Source organism: Balaenoptera borealis (genome assembly GCF_965194805.1).
Source record: "Balaenoptera borealis genome assembly, chromosome: 16".
Classification (NCBI taxonomy): Eukaryota; Metazoa; Chordata; class Mammalia; order Artiodactyla; family Balaenopteridae; genus Balaenoptera; species Balaenoptera borealis.
Window position 1 is genome coordinate 86892169 of NC_138872.1, and position 17616 is coordinate 86909784.

A 17616-nucleotide genomic window follows, 5' to 3' on the forward strand; every position below is an offset into this window, starting at 1 on the left:
AGGCTTGGCGCCGCAGTTTAGCGCCCAGAGCCACTGCGCATGTGTGCACAGGTGCACACAGACCCAGCGAGCTTGACGTCCTGCGCAGGAGCCCTCTGGGCCATTGTGCGCATGTGCAGACTTGCGCACCTGGACCCGGTGGAGCTTCCCTCTTGCTCCGGAAGGAGGATCCACCAGGCGCCTGAACCAGAGATGCGCACATGGGCCGAGCACGTGCGCCCTGCACCCGTGCTGGGTGAGGGGCAAGATGGAGGATTCAGGGGCCTGCCCAGCTGTATGGCTCTCGGGAAAATCAGCGAGGAGGTGGGCACAGCACCTGGCCCGTGGATTCATGAGATCCTTGAGGCCAGGACTCTGCCCTTCAACAGCTGTATCCACAAAGCTTAACATGACACAGTGGAATAGTCACTTATCAATGAACAATCCGGTAGCCAAATGATAGACGTCACTAATGAGTTTACCTGCAAAAGGGAGATGGAGAAGGGAATTGGCTTAACTCGTTCATTCCTTTTATTGTGCACTGCCTTGCACCAGGCTCTTTTCCAGGGATACGTAACTCAAAACCAAAGCCCTGCCGTCACGGAGCTCACGTTCTAACAAGAAAAAAATGCATCAATAGCTGGTAGTAATAAGCGCTATTAAGGAGAGGGAGAAAAGAGTTTAGGGATAGCGCGTGAGGGGGGCTGTTTTAAATAGGATGGTCAGGCAGCATCCCTGAGAAGCAGACACAGGAGCAGAGATCTGAGGAAAGGGAGGAGCCAGCCGTGCAAGTCTCAGGGGAAGAGCAAAGAGCGAGCGCAAAGGCCCCAGGTAGGGGCCATGCTCGGTGTTCCTGAGAAACAGCAGGAGAGCCAGTGGGGCTGGAGCCACATGAGCAAGCGGGAGATGGCCAGGGTCCAGATCCTGGGGGCTTGGTAAGAACTTTGGAATTGATTCCAGTAGTGATGGAAGCCACTGAGGGATTGAGAGCTGCGAGTGACAACTGATGTGTATCTAGAAGGATCACTCTGGCTGCTGGGTGGAAAATAGACTCTCAGAATATTTATTAAGCACCTGCCATGTGTAAGGCACGGTGCTAAGCACTGTGGGGGACGTAGGCATAAATAACCTGGTTTGTGCTCAGGTCACTCACAGTTTAGTTGAACCAGACAGATCAGTAAACAGTCCACTAGAAATCAGGTGAATTGAGTCAGTGGCATAGCAGGCAAAGAGCAGAAGCTTTTAAATCCTTTGGATTTGAGTTCAAATCTGACTTCTGGCTTCTGGCTTTACCACTTAGTTAGTTCTTGGCCTCAGTTTCCTCATTTGTAAATGCCAATGACATGGCAATGAACATAATACTACGCCCTAGGATTGCTGAGATACTGAAATATGTCTTTGGCAAGATGGCTGACCTAGTAAGCACCCACTTTGTGTCCACTTGGATGGGACTGGGGATCTAGACCCAGAACAGGTCACTTGGGTTCATCTTCCAAGACTCTGAGGAGGATTTTTTTTTTTTTTTTCTTTGCGTGACCAGGAAGCAAGGTTTCTGTGCTGTCTCATCTAAGATTTGGAGGTGTTAACCTGTGGCGGGGCTTTAAAACTTTCTCTCCTAGCACTTTCTCCTGTTTTATGTTTTTCTGGCCATATGGTAACAGTGAGAAACCGTATCTAGAACTTGAAAGAACGTCTGGCCAGCTGAGTCCTAGGCCGTTTCTCAGGCCCAGGCTGCTTCCCTGCATTCCCTTGTTCCTTCCCTCAGACCACAGGCGTCCAGCCGAGGTCCCTTGCTTGCTAAAGCCACCACCCTCTACCTGCCAGAGTTCTTGAGATGTTCCCCCCATAAGCCTAGAATTGAAAAAGGACACTCACCCATTTGGTGCCCTCTTCCTTGCAGACCTTGAAAACAATCTTCTTATTCTAGGTGTTTTGCCAAGGCTGATCAGTTTGGGGAAGCAGACAGGCTAAGTCACAGAGGTTTAAGAAGCTGCCTCCTGGGTGAAGCTCAGCACAACTGGAGAAGTTGTCCCATTTCCAAGGGTAGTAACTGCCTTCTCCTCCAGGAAGCCGTTCTTTCTTACACACTAAGTCTGGGCAGGTCCTTTAGGCCAGAGATCGTGTCAATGGCAGCAATGCCATTTGTTCAACTAAAATCTTGTGTGAAACACAAGAGGCCCAAACATGTGCATGCAGAACTACTCTGGGGTGTGAAGTCGGGGTGGGGCCCGGATCTCCCCCCTCCCCATCTCTTTGCTCCCTTCGATAACACGAGGGTTCTTCGGGGAATCTTGACTTCTTAGGCTCAGAGTTTGAAACCCATCCTAAAAGACCTTTAAAATGGATAACATACCTCAGGGAAACACCAGGTTGGGTACCTTTTATCCTAGTCTGTAATCTGTTCCACCCCAAAAAATTGCCTGAGGGAGTCTTCCAGGGGACATAACTGCTTTAGAACTATTCTAAATTAATGGATCAGGACCTCTTCCTCAACAAGGAGGGGGTGGTTTGTTTCACTGGAAGAGGTTTCTTTGAGGCCTTCTCTGTTGCCAACTGGAGGAAGGAGAGAGGGGGGCAGAGCACAGGTCATGCTGGAAGTCCAGTAGCATCTGGGAGGCACTGCCTTTTCTGAACGTTTCCTGCCAACTGCGTTCTCCCCTCGGCACCCTGTGGGTGTTTCAGATCGACCAGCTCAAGCATCGATTGAATAAGATGGAGGAGGAATGCAAGCTGGAGAGGAACCAGTCGCTGAAACTAAAGAACGACATCGAGAACCGGCCCAAGAGGGAGCAAGTTCTGGAGCTGGAGCGGGAGAATGAGATGCTGAAGACCAAGACCCAGGAGCTGCAGTCCATCATCCAGGTGAGGGCCCGCGCGGCACGGTGGGCGGGAGGGAGGACGGGCCGGGGACGGACGTGCCTGCCGGGCCGTGAGTCCCAAAGCCACCACCTGCTGACCGCAGGACCACAGAGAATTCGTGTCGTCCTTGGGCACCTTAGTCCCTCCTCTGTCAGCGGGGGTGACCACACCACCCACTTCTCAGAGACACGACGTTATGTGAGAGAAAACTTGTGACGGTGTTCCCTTGGCTGAATCACTCCGTGAAAATCACCGCTCACACAAAATCACTGCCCTGGGTGCTGTGAGAAAAGTACATCCGAGAAATCTTCTTGCCTTAAAGATTCCAAGAAACTCAACTCTCAGCTCTGTGTGATCTGTTAAATCTTCAAGAGCCTCCCCACTTTGGCCATCACAGAATCATCTGTGGGTACAGAGGAGTAATATCCCAAAATACACCTTCAGGGAAAGAAAAAAGGCACCCGCCCCTTCCCACAGAATGATCCCCCCCGGCCCCCAGGATTGGCTGCGTGGCGTGGAAGGCTCAGGTTCAGAGCAGAGGACGAGTCCCGGTTTAGTCGGAGAGATTAATTGATATTTCAGGGGAGGCATCCGGAAGACAGATCAGCCCTCTTTTTGTCGTCACCTGTGCGGTGTGTGGAGAAGTAGCAACTGTTCCTCTGAGCTCTGATAAGAGCTGGGGCAGAACAATAGGCATCGGGATATTTCTGAGCAGAAGTGGGTTTTATGCTTCTTTCCAGGTGATAAAATTCATACATAATAAGCTGCTTAAGGACCCCAAGAGACAGCGACTCTTGCCTCTCTCTGCTTCCCTGGCACAAAACCGTCTGCTTGCTCAGTGTGTCACTGGCGCTCTTGTCTGCCGCCTTCCCGGGCCCCATGCTCCCTGCCCTTCCCCTGCCCCCAGCACCGTTAAACGTTCCCCCCTTCCGCACCCGCCACCCGCCCAGGCCGGGAAGCGCAGCCTGCCAGACTCGGACAAGGCCATCCTGGACATCCTAGAGCATGACCGCAAGGAGGCCCTGGAGGACCGACAGGAGCTCGTCAACAAGATCTACAACCTGCAGGAGGAGGTCCGCCAGGCGGAGGAGCTGAGGGACAAGGTGGGACCCCCATGGGCGGTCGGGGCAGCACCCACCCAGCTGGCACCCTCGGGCCGGGAGCCCCTGTGCACTGATGTGTGTTAGTGGAACCTGCAGAGCCCACGCTCTCTTCCAGGGACCAGGTCTGACCCCTGGTGTAAATTCCCGGTGCGTCAGCACCTGCAGTTACTTGTGAATTACTAAGCGTCAGCACGGCACCTGTCTTGCCCCTGGCTGAAGGCCACAGGAGGGCACACGTGGCGTCCGCCCTGTCTCCTGCTCATTCCCTGGCACATAGTAGGTCCACAGCAAATCTCCGTTGATGGACTGGCCTTTTACCTTGGTCCCTCCTGGTCAGAGAGCTGACTCTCAGAAGGCCACGCCCTGTGGGGAGGGGCCGGCCGGCTCTGGGAAGACGCAGCTGGAAAATGGCTCTCGGCCCCGGTTTGCTGATGGCCTGACGCGTGTGTTGATTTCTCCCTGTGCTCGCAGTACCTGGAGGAGAGGGAGGACCTGGAGCTGAAGTGCTCGACGCTGGGGAAGGACTGCGAGATGTACAAGCACCGCATGAACACCGTCATGCTGCAGCTGGAGGAGGTGGAGCGGGAGCGGGACCAGGTACGGGCCTGCCCCGGGGCCGCTGCGCCGCGGGCCCGCGGGCTCCGAGCCGTGGGGTCCAGCAGGATGTTGTGTCCAGGGCAGTGTCCTTAACTCTGCCGGAATCACGCGTGAATCCATCTTTCCTGCTTCCGTTCCCAGAATGAGTTCTATCCCAGTTCATTTGACTAGCCTGGGGGCCTGAGCTGGACCCCAGTGGCCTGGGCTTTAGAGTGAAAGGGCCAGGTCCAGACCCTGTCACCCTTCAGACGCGTGGCTGCGGGCAAGCTGCCACTCCCTGGAAGCCTCGTCTGTGAAATGGGAATAATGATAATAATAATAATAGCGCCACTCGCTAGGGCGGAGGGTGGGCTCCAAGAGACACAGCCGGGGCTGCACAGACGGGGGCTGTGGCGTGTTGCTAAGGATGGTATCGGCTGAAACGCCCAAGGGTCAGGGTCCAGAAAAGGGCCGGAGGCCTTGTGGCTGACCCGGGGGCTGGGGGGCGGGCGTCTGGGCCTGACTTGGGAGTGTCGGGGCGAAGAGCCAAGCGGCCTCCTCCTCCGCCTCCTCCCGGGCAGGCCTTCCATTCCCGGGACGAGGCGCAGACCCAGTACTCCCAGTGCTTAATCGAAAAGGACAAGTACAGGAAACAGATCCGCGAGCTGGAGGAGAGGAACGACGAGATGAGGATCGAGATGGTCCGGCGGGAAGCCTGCATCGTGAACCTGGAGAGCAAGCTCCGGCGCCTCTCCAAGGACAGTGGCAGCCTCGAGCAGGTGGGGCTGGCCGGGCGCGTGGGCCCCCGCGAGGAAGCGCACCCTTCCCTCCCACGCCCAGCACAGCCGTGCCCCTGAACCGTCGTGTGTCTGGGTCGTGATGAGTAGAAGCCGCTCATTTTGAAGCTAGGAGAGGCGGGACAAAACCCTGGCCTGGCCGCTTGCTGGCCGGGTGATCTCGGGCAAGTCGCTTCCGCGGCCGTTAGCCTGCCGCTGGGTTTCCTTAAACCCCTCTGGACGGTCATCGGGTGTAAGATGCCCCGCTCCCGTTAAAGTCAGTAGGGTCGATAAGGAAACCGTCATTTATCTCGATATGAAGTTCAAGCACGTGTCACAGCAGGGCCCCAGGCGCTCCAAAGTGAACGATGCCATGGTGAAGGCAGATGGTATTATCACTCTCGTAGCTGTGGGCTTGGGTGCCGTTGTCTGCAGGTACTGTGCTAAGTGCCTTCTGTGCCACGGGACTGCCCGCCAGGACAGTAAGATGGCTGTCTTCCTTTGCCAAGGGTAGAATCCAGACGCAGGCAGCTGAGTAACTTGCCCGAGGGCATCGCTAGTCAGTGACCTGGGGAAACCAGGATAAGACCCACCCTCCCAGCCCCTCGCCCAGAGGACTCAGATCTAGTTCTGGACGCAGATCCAGGAGCGTGACATTTCAACGCAAATGTTGTAAATTACAAGTCGAAGGGGTGCTGTAGGCGCCCAAGGGAGGAGGCCTCCATTCTGTCAGGGTTCCGGGAAAGACTCCCTGCAGGAGAAGCCAGCCTCGGGACCTCCATTTGGAATGCTGTCCCTGGACTTCACCTGGCCAAGTTCTGACCCCCCTTCTGGGGTTGGCTGAAGTGTCAACTTCCTCAGCTAGGCCTTCACTGGTTCCTAATGGAAACCGGGAGCCTCTGTGTCATGCCCTCAACTTTTGAGCGTTTCCCACAGTTTGTAATTACGCAGAAGCTCCGTGTAGGCCCCTCTGTTCGTCCAACACGTAGCATCGTGCCAGGCACAGAGTGGACCCTCGGGGAACATCTGCTGAATTTATGAACAAAAGCTGTGACGGCACCTGGCTAGGTGAGGAAAGATGGGGCTGTATTCCAGCCCACGGGGACACCACAAGCAAAGGCCTGGAGGTGTGACACCCATGGCATGCCGTCGGGAGGCCGCAGTTGGCAGGTCCGTCATCCATGGAGTGGAAGGCGGGGCCGGCAGGAGGTGGGCTGGAGCGGGTAGCAGGAGGGAGCAGAGTGGGCCTGTCGGCTAAGGAGCTTGGTCGTGAGTTATTCTTGGACGTGAAGGATTTTGTGCGGGGAAGTAAGGCCAAAAGCTTTGGGTTTGGAGGCAACGTAGCATGAGGGCGTAACGTGGCTTTGAGGGGATCAACCAGAAGTTACTGAATACTCGTGCACCTCAGCTTCAGATAATGGCTATAAATCACTTAGGACAGTACTTGGCACTGTGTTTATCGTTATCCAGTCATTCAGTAACATTTCTTTTATCTGTAGCTTAGGCATAGGGCTAGAAATTGCGGATCTGATGGTGGTATATCAGATAAGGGGCCAAGACCATCTGGGAGGCAGTCCCTCTACTACTGTAAAGAACACAGTACGAGGGTCTGCACCAGGGCCCCGGCGGGAGGGAGATGGGGGTGGGGGTCTTGTGAGGAGGAGAGTGGAGCTAGAATGATAGGTCTTGGCATCGAAGTGGACGCGGGGGTCAGGAAAGAGGAGGAGGCCATCCTGAGCTTCAAGCTTGGGTGCCCGAGGGAGTGATGGCGCCATCAGAGCTTGTTTCTGCGCGTGGCAGCTGCTCCTCCGCGCTCCGTGACGGACACGGCCTCTCCTTGTCTCCAGAGTTTGCCCAGGAACCTACCAGTGACCATCATCTCTCAGAACTTCGGGGACACCAGCCCCAGGACCAACGGTCAGGAGGCTGACGATTCTTCAACCTCAGAGGATTCGCCGGAGGACAGCCGCTACTTCCTGCCCTACCACCCGCCCAAGCGCAGGATGAACCTGAAGGGCATCCAGGTGCTTGCACGCAGCTGAGGAGGCGCCAGGGCCCTTGTCGGGCCATCCTGGGGCGGGGGCGGGGACCGGGGAGCTGGGGGCCCCCGGAAGGCGGGGGAGGAGGCAGCAGGGCCTCACGTGGTCCTGGGGCGGGTCTCAGACCCCTGATGCGACTTGACCGCCGTCAGCCCTCTGAACGGAAGCCGTGCCAGCTTGTGCTTTTTGCTTGTTTGTTTTGGCTAATTCTTTCATCTCTTACGGATGTAGTACAAGTTAAGAGAGAGGAGAGAGAATGACATAAGCGTTATCTCCAAATTCATTTGTTTATTCAACGAATAGGTATTGAGTGCCTATCGCGTGTTTACTGACGTCAGTGGCTTGCGATGGAGCTGGAGTTACAGCCCTTATCCTATCTGCTTTGCTCTGTCCCTAGTGCACTCCATCAGCCGAGGAATGAATGAATGTGAGTGAGTGAATGAGACGGTCTCACTCGCGGGGCCTGGCAGTGCCTCTGCTGTCCCCGCCCTCGCACACAGGGAGCGGGAAGGCCTAGGGCAGCAAGCACCTTGGAGGCCAGCCTGGAACCGCCAGCACCTAATGCCAGGGGTGGCCGGGGCCGCTGCCCGGAAGCCTCATCCTTTCCTGAAAATTCCCCCATGCCGTGTAGCCAGTTCTGCTCAGCTTCACAGTACCACCCCACCTCCACTCTCGGCCCTTGTACCATCCGAGCCACGTGGCACCGCCTCCCGTGGGGCGAGCGTGTCTGTACCAGCAGCTGCCTGCGCTGGGCCAGGGGAGCCGCGGCCGTGGAGACGGGCATCCTGTGCCCTCCGTGGTTCCTGCAGCCACGTGACGAGGGCGGCGTGGGCTCGCCTCAGTTTCTTTCTTTCCTTAGCGCTGGTGACGTGTGTCTCAGGCCTTGTTTGATTCGTGTCCTCTGTCTCCTTTCTTCCCCTCCCCTCCCTTTCAGCTGCAAAGAGCCAAATCCCCCATCAGCCTGAAGCGAACATCAGATTTTCAAGGTTAGTGAGACGCCCGGATCCGTCTCCTGTCTGTCACTCTGACTCCCGGTCCATCTGTTTCTCCCATCGTAGGCATCGATCCTGCAAGGTTAACCCGGGAGGGGTCTCGGGGGCCCTAGGGTGGCAGGGTGTCCAGATGGTGATTACGGTTCGCTGTCATCGGAGAGGGCGGGAGCCCTGACCACGGAAACGTCACATCTGAGGTCCTCTCCCCGTGGGTCCGTCCGGAGCCCCGATACTTGGCCTCCCTCCCAGACTTCCGGCCAGGCAGTCCCCGGCGTGGGAGACCAGTTCACCCCTAAGCCCCGGGTTCTCCGAGGAACACTGTCCTCAGAATTCCTCTCACTCATCCTCAGCGCCACTCTGGAGCGACAACTGGCTAGCGAGGGTTTGCCTGGGTGAAACCGGGCACCTACTGTGTGCCAGGTGCTGGCAGGTGCACGTAGATGCTTCCAGAGCCCATGTACTCGGGCAGGGCCATCGGTGAGGAGGTGGAATGTGGCTCTGGACACCCAAGAGAGCAGTTGGAAGAAGGCTGGAGAAGGATCTGTCAAGAAGGGCATGTGTAGACGGGGCCTAGAAAAGGGAGAATTGAGGCCGCTGGGCACGGCCTCCGGAAGGGTCCCCCGGGGCGGAGCAGGAAGCAGAGACATGGACGTGCAGCCTGGAAAGCGTGTGATACAGAAAGCTGTGCTGCCTCCTGGGGTCAGAGCAGGACGGCGCCGGGAACGAGCCCGCAGAGGTTGACGGCCAGGCCCGAGTTCACGGACTTCATCCCTCCGAGGAGAGCAGGGCAGCCAGGGGTCCAGATCTGGGCTGCGCCTGGCGGGGACACCGGGGGAAGGGGAGCCCTAGGGTGGGGGCCGAGCCACTTCCCTGGTGGCTAGACCAGGTGTTTTAGGGACCTTGTACAGAAGGGAGGTGTAAAGGGCCTGGGGCCTGCAGAAGTGGAGAGGGCGTTTGTGCCGAGGAGAGGGAAAGGGGTGCAGCGGAGGTGGAGCTTTGCCGGCTGCCTGACGTGGGGCGCTGGGCCAGGGAGGGAACTGTGGTTCGTCCCCTCGAGGGCGCCACGGACCGGGGTGCACGTGTGCGGCTGGCTGTGCACGTACACGCACATGCACCAGCGCGTGGGGCTGTGGATGGGGAAGCTGACCGCTCCCCTCCAGCAAGACGAGGGCCGAAAGGAGTGTGCAGAAGCCCCCAGGCAGCCTCGAAGGAGCACAGGGGCCACGGGAGGCAGCACACCCCGCCCATCGGCCCCGGTCCCCAGTCGGCCTGTTGAGTGGGGACGTTCCGGCCCCAGTTCCCGCTGTTGCACACGGAGTGCCAGCCGGGATGCCCACCTCAGTCCTCAGGACAGGGCATCGTCCAGCCTTGACGAGGCCGCCCTGGGCCTGGGTCGGGGGAGGGACGTGGTGGTGAAAAGACCCGGCTCTTCCTCAAGCAGACGGGAGAGGAGGCCGCCCCCCCCCAAGACAGGACGGCCCCCAGGGGCGCAGTGCCTCAGGGGCTCTCACTGACCCTTCCCTTCTTGTTCTCCCCCGCCCCTTCCGTCTGCGCCTCCTGCCCGGTTCGCCGAGGACAGGGAGGGGACACGAAGAAGATGTCATGGACGCCAGCCCCAGCTCCTCCAGGTCGCTGCCTGTCACCACCTCCTTCTCCAAGATGGTGAGCAGGGAGGGCCCTCAGCGCCGCTCCCCGTTCCGGCTCGGAGCTTGGGCCAGGCCCCCCACCCCGGCCTCGCCCGCCCCGCGGGCCCGGCCCGCTTGCTTTCCTCTCCCGGGGCTGCAGCCCAGGCCCTGCTCGACGTCTCCTGGCCTCACGATGTATTTACACCTTTTTGCCGCCTCCTTTCCCAATTTAACACTCGGTGGGCGGAAGAGATGGGCCTCCACGGGGCTGCGGCGAGTTGCACAGGCAGCTGACGACCCTGCAGCCGCTTCTCAGCCCCTGGCGACTCCGGCCGCTGGAGGGGGGCAGCCGGCGGGGGCCGGAGCGGCAGAGCAAGGCCTGCCCGGCGCCCAAGCGCCTCCCTCCAGCCCAGCTGCGCGGAGCCGGGCAGGGTCGCCGCGGCCACTGCGGTGTCACTCCTCCCGGCCAGGCAGCAGGAGGCGTGGGATTAGAAATTCTAACCCCGAGGGGAAGCCCTGGGAAGCTGGTCAGCTCAGCTCCCAACATCAGGCCCCGGAGGAGAGAGATGTGATAAGGAATGACTCCTGTCTGAGCCCAGCTCTGGGAGGGGAAATCCCAGGCTCTCATTTCAGGCATTTCAGGCTCCTTGCCGGGAGCCAGCGGGCCTCGTCTCAGAGGGCCACCCTCCAGCAGCCGAGCTGTCTGGGGGGGCATCCGCCAGCCCCAAAGGTCTTCCTCTCGTCCAGAGCAGGTGCCCAAGGCTGGGCAGCTCTGGGGACAGAACTCAGCCTGTGCTGAGCACAAACAAGGACCGCCTCTCGGGTTCCCACCCGCCTCCCCGCTTCCTGTTCCCGGGGCGAGCAGATGTGCACCAGGCTTGGTGGCTCCGGCCGCCCCAGGCCGAGCACGAGCCTTCTCCGGCCAAGGTCGCCGCTGAGAACCGGCTTGCGGGCCCACACTGCCTGTGTAGCAGGCGGGGACGCATCTGAGTTAAATTTAGTCCGTGTGTATATAATATTTATGCCCGCGGAGGCGCAGCGTATAAATATCCAGCTCCCTGTAACACATCTGTGTGTGTGTTTGAAGCAGCCCCATCGAAGCCGTTCCAGCATCATGTCAATCATGGCCGAGCCCCCAGGAAACGACTCCATCGTCAGACGCTATAAGGAAGATGCGCCTCATCGGAGGTGGGTGACAGGTGGAAGGAGGAGGTGGGACATTTTCCTGGTGCCTGTTGTGCCGCTCGACCCTGAACTAACTCTGCAGTCCTTAAGGGAAGCTTGAAATATAGGCAGGATGGTGCCCATTTTACAGATGAGGAGGCTGAGGCTCAGAGAAGGGACATGGCTTTCCCAGGGCCGCCCAGCTAGCTAGCAAATGATGAAACCAACATCACTTTGCCCCCTGCTACCGAGAAATCAGGTTTCTCCATCCCATGGTTCCAGAGCTTGGCTTTTTCTGCCAAAGAGTGAGGGACCCTGCGAAGGTCCCCCTCATTCCTACTCCCTCTCCCCTTTCCTCACTGCTTGGAGACCATCAGTGTCCCCAGTGTGGAAACCACAGTAGCGATATGCCTGGGCATCCAGATGTTTCCAATCAGCCGGATATTTCGCATCTTATGTTCGGAGTCAGAGGTTGGTGGTGGTTCCTAGAAGGGCCAGACCAAGGAGTGGCCGGCGGGGCTGGATCTCCAACTTGGGTCCTGCCAGCCACCTGGCTGGGGCCTCATTACTGCGTCGCAGGAACCATACAGGGACAGCTTAGAACTCTTGGAACACACATCTCACCCCCGTCCAGTCCTGTCCGAGGGAGGCTCAGCTCTTTGGGCCCGTCACACGGTGCAGCCCGTCCGAGTATAAACGCTATTAAGCGCTCTGCGTCCGGGGAGAGGAATGAGTGGGAAGGAGCAGGTGGGGCTGTCGGGGACTCTGCTCACCAGGTCTTCATGTCCGTCCTCACACCAGCTCATGTGGCCTCTGCAGGCTCCGGGGCCGCCCTGCCCTCCCAGCAAAGCACCCAGCCTCGTGCAGCCCTCCCAGGGCCCACAGCCTTCCACCCACCTGCTGACCTTCCTCCCCCGCCCATCCTGCCCTCTCAGAACCAAAGCCTCTCGGACAGCCGGAACGTTCCGGAAGCTTCACTCTCCCTTGCCCACCTGCACACACAGTCAGGAGAGCTCCCCTGTCCCCCCTTATGTCTTGCAGCACAGTTGAAGAAGACAATGACAGCGGTGGCTTTGATGCCTTAGACCTTGACGGTAGGTTCCCAGAAGATCTGAGAGGCGCCACAGGTGTGGCGGCCACGTCGGCCACGTCCTGATCCTCCAGCAGGGCCTGCCTGGGGCGAAGCCTTGTGCACAGTAGGTCCTCAGGAAACGCGTGCAGAGTGGATTCCGAGAGGGCTGTCTGTGCACAAGGAAGCCAGGCCTCCGCCCGCTGAGCGGCTTGGGCCGGAAAGCGCCTGAGGAATCCGGCCCAAGGTGTGCAGACAGCAGGAACCATCCCGATGCTGGGTGTAGAAGCAGAGTTAGGTCCGGGTTTTTAAGAAAGCATAGCTCTCGTGATTGTAGCCAAGCACTGTGATTCAGTTCCAGTGACTCTCAGCAGCTGTTTTCAGAGATGCCATAGTTGTCCTCGTTTTGCAGATGAAGAAACAGAGTCTTAGGGAGACTAAGGAGGAGTGTGGTGGAGGAGGGACCGGAAGCAGGGAGACCTCTTGAGAAGCCAGGTGTTAATTAAGCTGTTAACCAACCTCAGCGAGACGAGTGGCAGGCCTGGGGCCGGGGCCCTGGGATGGAGATGGGGCGGCAGTTAAGGTTGGTTTTCATCCCCTGAAATTGTAGGTGTGGGGCAGGCAGGCACTGGGGAGACTGGAGGGGGTGTGGTCGCCCTGAACCCGCCCCACGGGCAGAGCTGGTGTGATGGAGGGGATATTCCCTTGGCCCAGCATGTTGCCACGCAGAGCCGGAAACGAAGGCTCCGTCTCCGGGGAGTAAGCATGCACGCAGCGCCCGCCAGCCACCGCCCCTCACAGCCGCGAGGCCCAGCACACGTTGAGTTCCTGCACCTCACCAGGCCCTGTTACAGCTGCGTGGGACACAGAAAGCTGTGTCCCTGAGTTCTTGCTGTGGCAGAGACTGTGGTGGCATAGTTGAGAACCAGTGGGGAGGCCAATGCAGATTTGCAGACCGGAGCTGGTGCTTTTTTTTTTTTTTTTAATATTTATTTATTTTATCCTTTATTTATTTTGGCCGCACTGGGTCTTAGTTGAGGCATGTGGGATCTTTTAGTTGCGGCGCACAGACTCTTAGTTGCAGCATGTGGGATGTAGTTCCCAGACCAGGGATCAAACCTGGGCCCCCTGCATTGGGAGAGTAGGGTCTTCCCCACTGGTCCACCAGGGAAGTCCCCAGACCTGAGCTTCTGACTGGATGGACGGGAGAGAGAAGAACAGGAAGGGTTCTGGCTTCTCGGGAGATGGCTCGGCGCCTTGGGATGGTGGCAGCGTCCTCGGGCCCCGTGGAGCTGGCAGCATGGAGACAGGCTCAGAATCTTCCGGGTGTGGCCTGCCAGCCCCCTCGGTTCCAGGGCCCCCGCCAGCCTGCCTCCACCCCCCGCCAGCTCAGGCTGCCAGCAGATAAAATGAAAGATTAGTGGCTCTCCTTAATTGGGGACCATCAGAAGCTTTCAAGTGTTAAAGAGAGGTCGGCACCTAATCGAGGCTGGGTAATGGGAAGAACTCAAGGAGTTTGGAAAGGGGAGAGCTGGGAAGAGAATTCTGGGCAGCTGTCCAAAGCGTTTTGCAGTGTCGGGACAGATTCTCTCTGCAGAGATGCCTTTGTTATCAGCCCAGAGCAGGGCTTGCGGATCTCCCGTCCCAGCGGCCTGAGCTGTGCGGGGTGGGCGTCTTTCCCTGGGGGGCTCGGGGTTCCGCTGAGCTGGGAGGAGAGGGGGCTTCCTTACTCCGTCCAGACGCTGCTCCTGCAGCTCCGCCCCAGACCCATAGAGGCCGGTAGATGGTGGTTAGACCTGAGATCCCCAAATGAAAATTTGGACCCCGATTCCAAAGCAGAACAAGTGTCTGCTAATGGCGACCCCTTTCCAGATTCCCCCCTGGAGGCGGAGGAATGACTCTGATGGAGAGGATGTCAGGACTGGACCCTGTACCCCCCAGGGTCTCCGGGACCCAGCTGACTGAGGCTGCTCCCTCATCCGGGGAGGGGGGATTTCCCAGGAGGCAGAGAGGGAGGAGCAGGGGCTGGAGGGCCCGCCCTGACCCCCCTCGGCCATCTCAGGAAGTCCATGGGCTGCCCTCCCTCCTCCATCGACCACTCGGGGGCCTGAAGGGTCCGTTGCTCCTTTGCAGATGACAGTCACGAGCGGTACTCCTTTGGACCCCCCTCCATCCACTCCTCCTCCTCCTCCCACCAGTCTGAGGGCCTGGACGCCTATGACCTGGAGCAGGTCAACCTCATGTTTAGGAAGTTCTCTCTAGAAAGGTACCGAGGTCACGGGAAAGGGGAGGCTGGGGTGGGGGGCAGGGATGAGGGGAAGGCTGCTCACCCCTCGATCCCCTGCACAGGGGATCGTCCACATCACCCGTGTTCTAGAATCAGAGTCTGGGAATCACAGTGTCCCAAAGTCAGAAACCACTACCCCGACCCCCAGTCAGGCCCATGTAGGAAGGGGCTTGCCCGGGGCCACACAGCCTGGTAGAGGCAAGGAACGGGACTCCGATGTCGGACCGGCCCCGGGCCCCGCCGGTGACTCCCCGAAGCCCGCTGGGCTGTGCCCACACGGCCTTCCCGGTGAGCAGCCGGGGCGCGTGTGACCTCAGTCCCACGGTGGCAGTGTCTCCCGGGGCCCCTGCTTCTCGTCTGTGCTGTGACCGCAGGAGCCGGTCGCCAGCTCTCTCCTAAGGTGCCTGCTGCTGTGACTCGCGGGGACGCCGCAGCCCAGGCCCCGCTCTCCGGGCGTCCCGGCCGGGAGTCCTAACGACAGCTGCCTAACCCCGCCTTATCTCCCGACCCAGACCCTTCCGGCCGTCTGTCACGTCCGTGGGGCACGTGCGGGGCCCCGGGCCCTCGGTGCAGCACACCACGCTGAGCGGCGACAGCCTCACGTCCCAGCTCACCCTGCTCGGGGGCAACGCGAGCGGGAGCTTCGTCCACTCGGTCAAGCTGGGCTCCCTGGCCGAGAAGGCCGGCCTCCGCGAGGGCCTCCAGCTGCTGCTGGTGAGGGGCTGGGGCCGGGGGAGGCGGCAGCTCTGATTCCTCCGCGCCTCTGCGGCTGACAGCGCAGGGACCCCCACCCCCACGCCCGCGTTAAGCTGCGGATTCCCGGCCGGGAGGAGGGGCTGCCGGGGGGCGGGCCTGTCAGCTCCTCTCTGGAAGCCCCTCCCCACGCCCTTCTCTCCACGACTCTTTGCTCGTGTTTCTAGAGCCCGTGCGCGCGCACACGTGCTCCGGGCGGCGGACGGGAGGCACGTGAGCCCCATTTCGGTGCGATGCTTTTTTCCCCGCAGCGGCGCTGAGCTGGTCTTTGTTGGGGGAGAGGCGCTTTTATTCCCGGCGGGGCAGTCTCACCCCTGCGGCTCCGCTCGCCTCGCCGCGGAGCCCAAGCAGGACAATGTGTCTTTGATATCTAGCTAGAAGGCTGCATCAAAGGCGAGAAGCAGAGCGTCCCCTTGGAGACGTGCACGAAGGAGGAGGCGCACTGGACCATCCAGAGGTGCAGTGGTCCCGTCACGCTGCACTACAAGGTCAACCAGGAAGGTGAAGACCCCAGACGGGGCGGGAGGTCCCTCCCCTCGCTCAGCTGCTCAGCAGGAGGAGGGCAGTCCCGGCCCCGCCAGGAGGACTGAGGGGGCAGGTGTGGGGCGGGAAGGGCAGACGCGAGGACACACGTGGGCACACACCTGCCCCGGCATGCCTCGGGCCTCTGCCCCACTCACGGTGGAGACAGCACGTCCAGCCACAAGCGGACTGCTGGCCAATGGCCACGTCCCTGCCTGGCCAGCCCCTCCCTTGCTCTGCAAGGCTGAGGTTTGTCTTCTCTCTCGGGCTTCCCGGCCCTGACGTAGGCAGTGACTCTGGGGTGGCCGCTCCGGCACCCGCAGGCCCACTGAGCCACACCGCGGCCAGGCCGTCTGCTGCGGGACAGCCGGGGCTCACCCCCTTCTCATCTGGCCCCCCGGCAGCTTTCTCACGGTGTCTCCTCTTTCTCGGCCCAGACTCCTCGGCAGCGTCTGTCTTCTCCCAAACTCTGAGTTCTCCTTCTCACCTCTGGGTTTCTTCCTGCATGATTATCTCTGCAGCTGGATCTTATTTTTAACCACCAGGGGCTCATGAATGTTTCAACAGAGCATAAATAGCCACTCTCTCTCCAGCCGTTCCCCACTGCCGCCTGCTTGCCCGTGCCCCTTCCCGGCAGTGCCCGGTCAGTGCGGAAGGTGATAATGATGCTCTGTCCCCAAACACAGGGCCCAGCCTTCTCCTCCTGCAGGCGGGCTCCTCCCCTCTGCCAGGCTGGCATCCCAAAGTCTCCGGGCGCTGCCCTGCCCTCCAGCCCCAGTGCCGTAGAGCCCAGTATGAGCAGCGCCCCCTGGCTTTGTGTAGCAGCAGCCCTGCGTCTGGAATTCAGTGGAAGAAGGGTTCCCTCTGGCAGGATCCCGTTTGTAGGGCCTTTCCTCCCCGCTGGTGGAGCGCTCAGATGGTGATTGGTGTTAACTCCGCCCAGGTGGGTGGGAAGGGTCCAACCAGGAATCCCCGTCTCTCCATGAAAGGTGATCAGACAGGCCTGCTGGCTCAAGTCTCCCTGGCGTGTGAGGTGTGGCCTGTGAGAAATAGCATTTGAGGAACTGTTTCTGGGCCTGGCGATTAGAACTGCTTTAGCTTCCACTGTGTTATGGCTGTCTGCATGTGGGGCTGATTTCAGGATTTATATTATGGATTTATGTCTTGGACGTTTGCTGAAAGTTACTGCATTTATTGTATTCATAGCTTTATGCCCCGCTTCCTTCCAAAAGGAGTCATAAAGTTTCACACTAAAGGGCAATGGTGTTAACTAAGGTTAAAACGTGTGCCGTGGTCCTACCACTTTGGAAAACCATTTGGCAGTATCTACTAAAGTTAAATGTATACACGATCAGTGACCTAGTAATTCCACTTCTGTGAATACATCCAAGAGAAATGAGTACATACGTCCACAAAGGTATAAGAGTGTTCATAGCAGAGGTATCCATAGTAGCCGAAAACTGGAAATGGGATAAATGTGCACACCAGGGAAAGGATAAATCAGCACCGTGTGGAATACTCTACAGCAACGAAAAAGAACACACGGGACTTTCCAGTGGTTGGGACTTCTCCTTCCAATGTGGCAGGGTGTGGGTTCGATCCCTGGTTGGGGAGCTGGGATCCCACATGCCTCGTGGCCAAGGAGCCAAAACATGAAACAGAGGCAATATTCAATGGGGACTTTGAAAACGGTCCACATCAAAAAAAAAAAGAACACACGATGCTACGTTGCAGCATTGCGGTTGAATCTCACAGGCGTGACGTTGTGCAGTGAATGCCAGGCACGTTCTGGCCGGAGAGCACGTACCGTCTGCTTCCACTTATATGAAGCGAGGCAGAGCTCACCTGTGCTGCTGGCGGTCAGCATAGAGG

General features: G+C 59.0%; 1 protein-coding gene across 5 annotated transcripts in view; it reads left to right on the forward strand.

Moving 5' to 3' along the window:
• Positions 1 to 17616, forward strand: part of CARD11 (caspase recruitment domain family member 11) — a 106115-nt gene that overhangs the window by 79531 nt on the left and 8968 nt on the right. For all 5 annotated transcript variants that reach the window (XM_082358787.1, XM_082358790.1, XM_082358788.1 and 2 more), the window contains 12 exons: positions 2662 to 2841; positions 3789 to 3941; positions 4413 to 4538; positions 5099 to 5296; positions 7141 to 7317; positions 8267 to 8318; positions 9904 to 9986; positions 11037 to 11137; positions 12155 to 12207; positions 14316 to 14448; positions 14982 to 15183; positions 15597 to 15723. In XM_082358787.1, the coding sequence (XP_082214913.1) occupies positions 2662 to 2841; positions 3789 to 3941; positions 4413 to 4538; positions 5099 to 5296; positions 7141 to 7317; positions 8267 to 8318; positions 9904 to 9986; positions 11037 to 11137; positions 12155 to 12207; positions 14316 to 14448; positions 14982 to 15183; positions 15597 to 15723 (1585 nt within the window). The remainder of the gene's footprint in view (positions 1 to 2661; positions 2842 to 3788; positions 3942 to 4412; positions 4539 to 5098; positions 5297 to 7140; positions 7318 to 8266; positions 8319 to 9903; positions 9987 to 11036; positions 11138 to 12154; positions 12208 to 14315; positions 14449 to 14981; positions 15184 to 15596; positions 15724 to 17616) is intronic.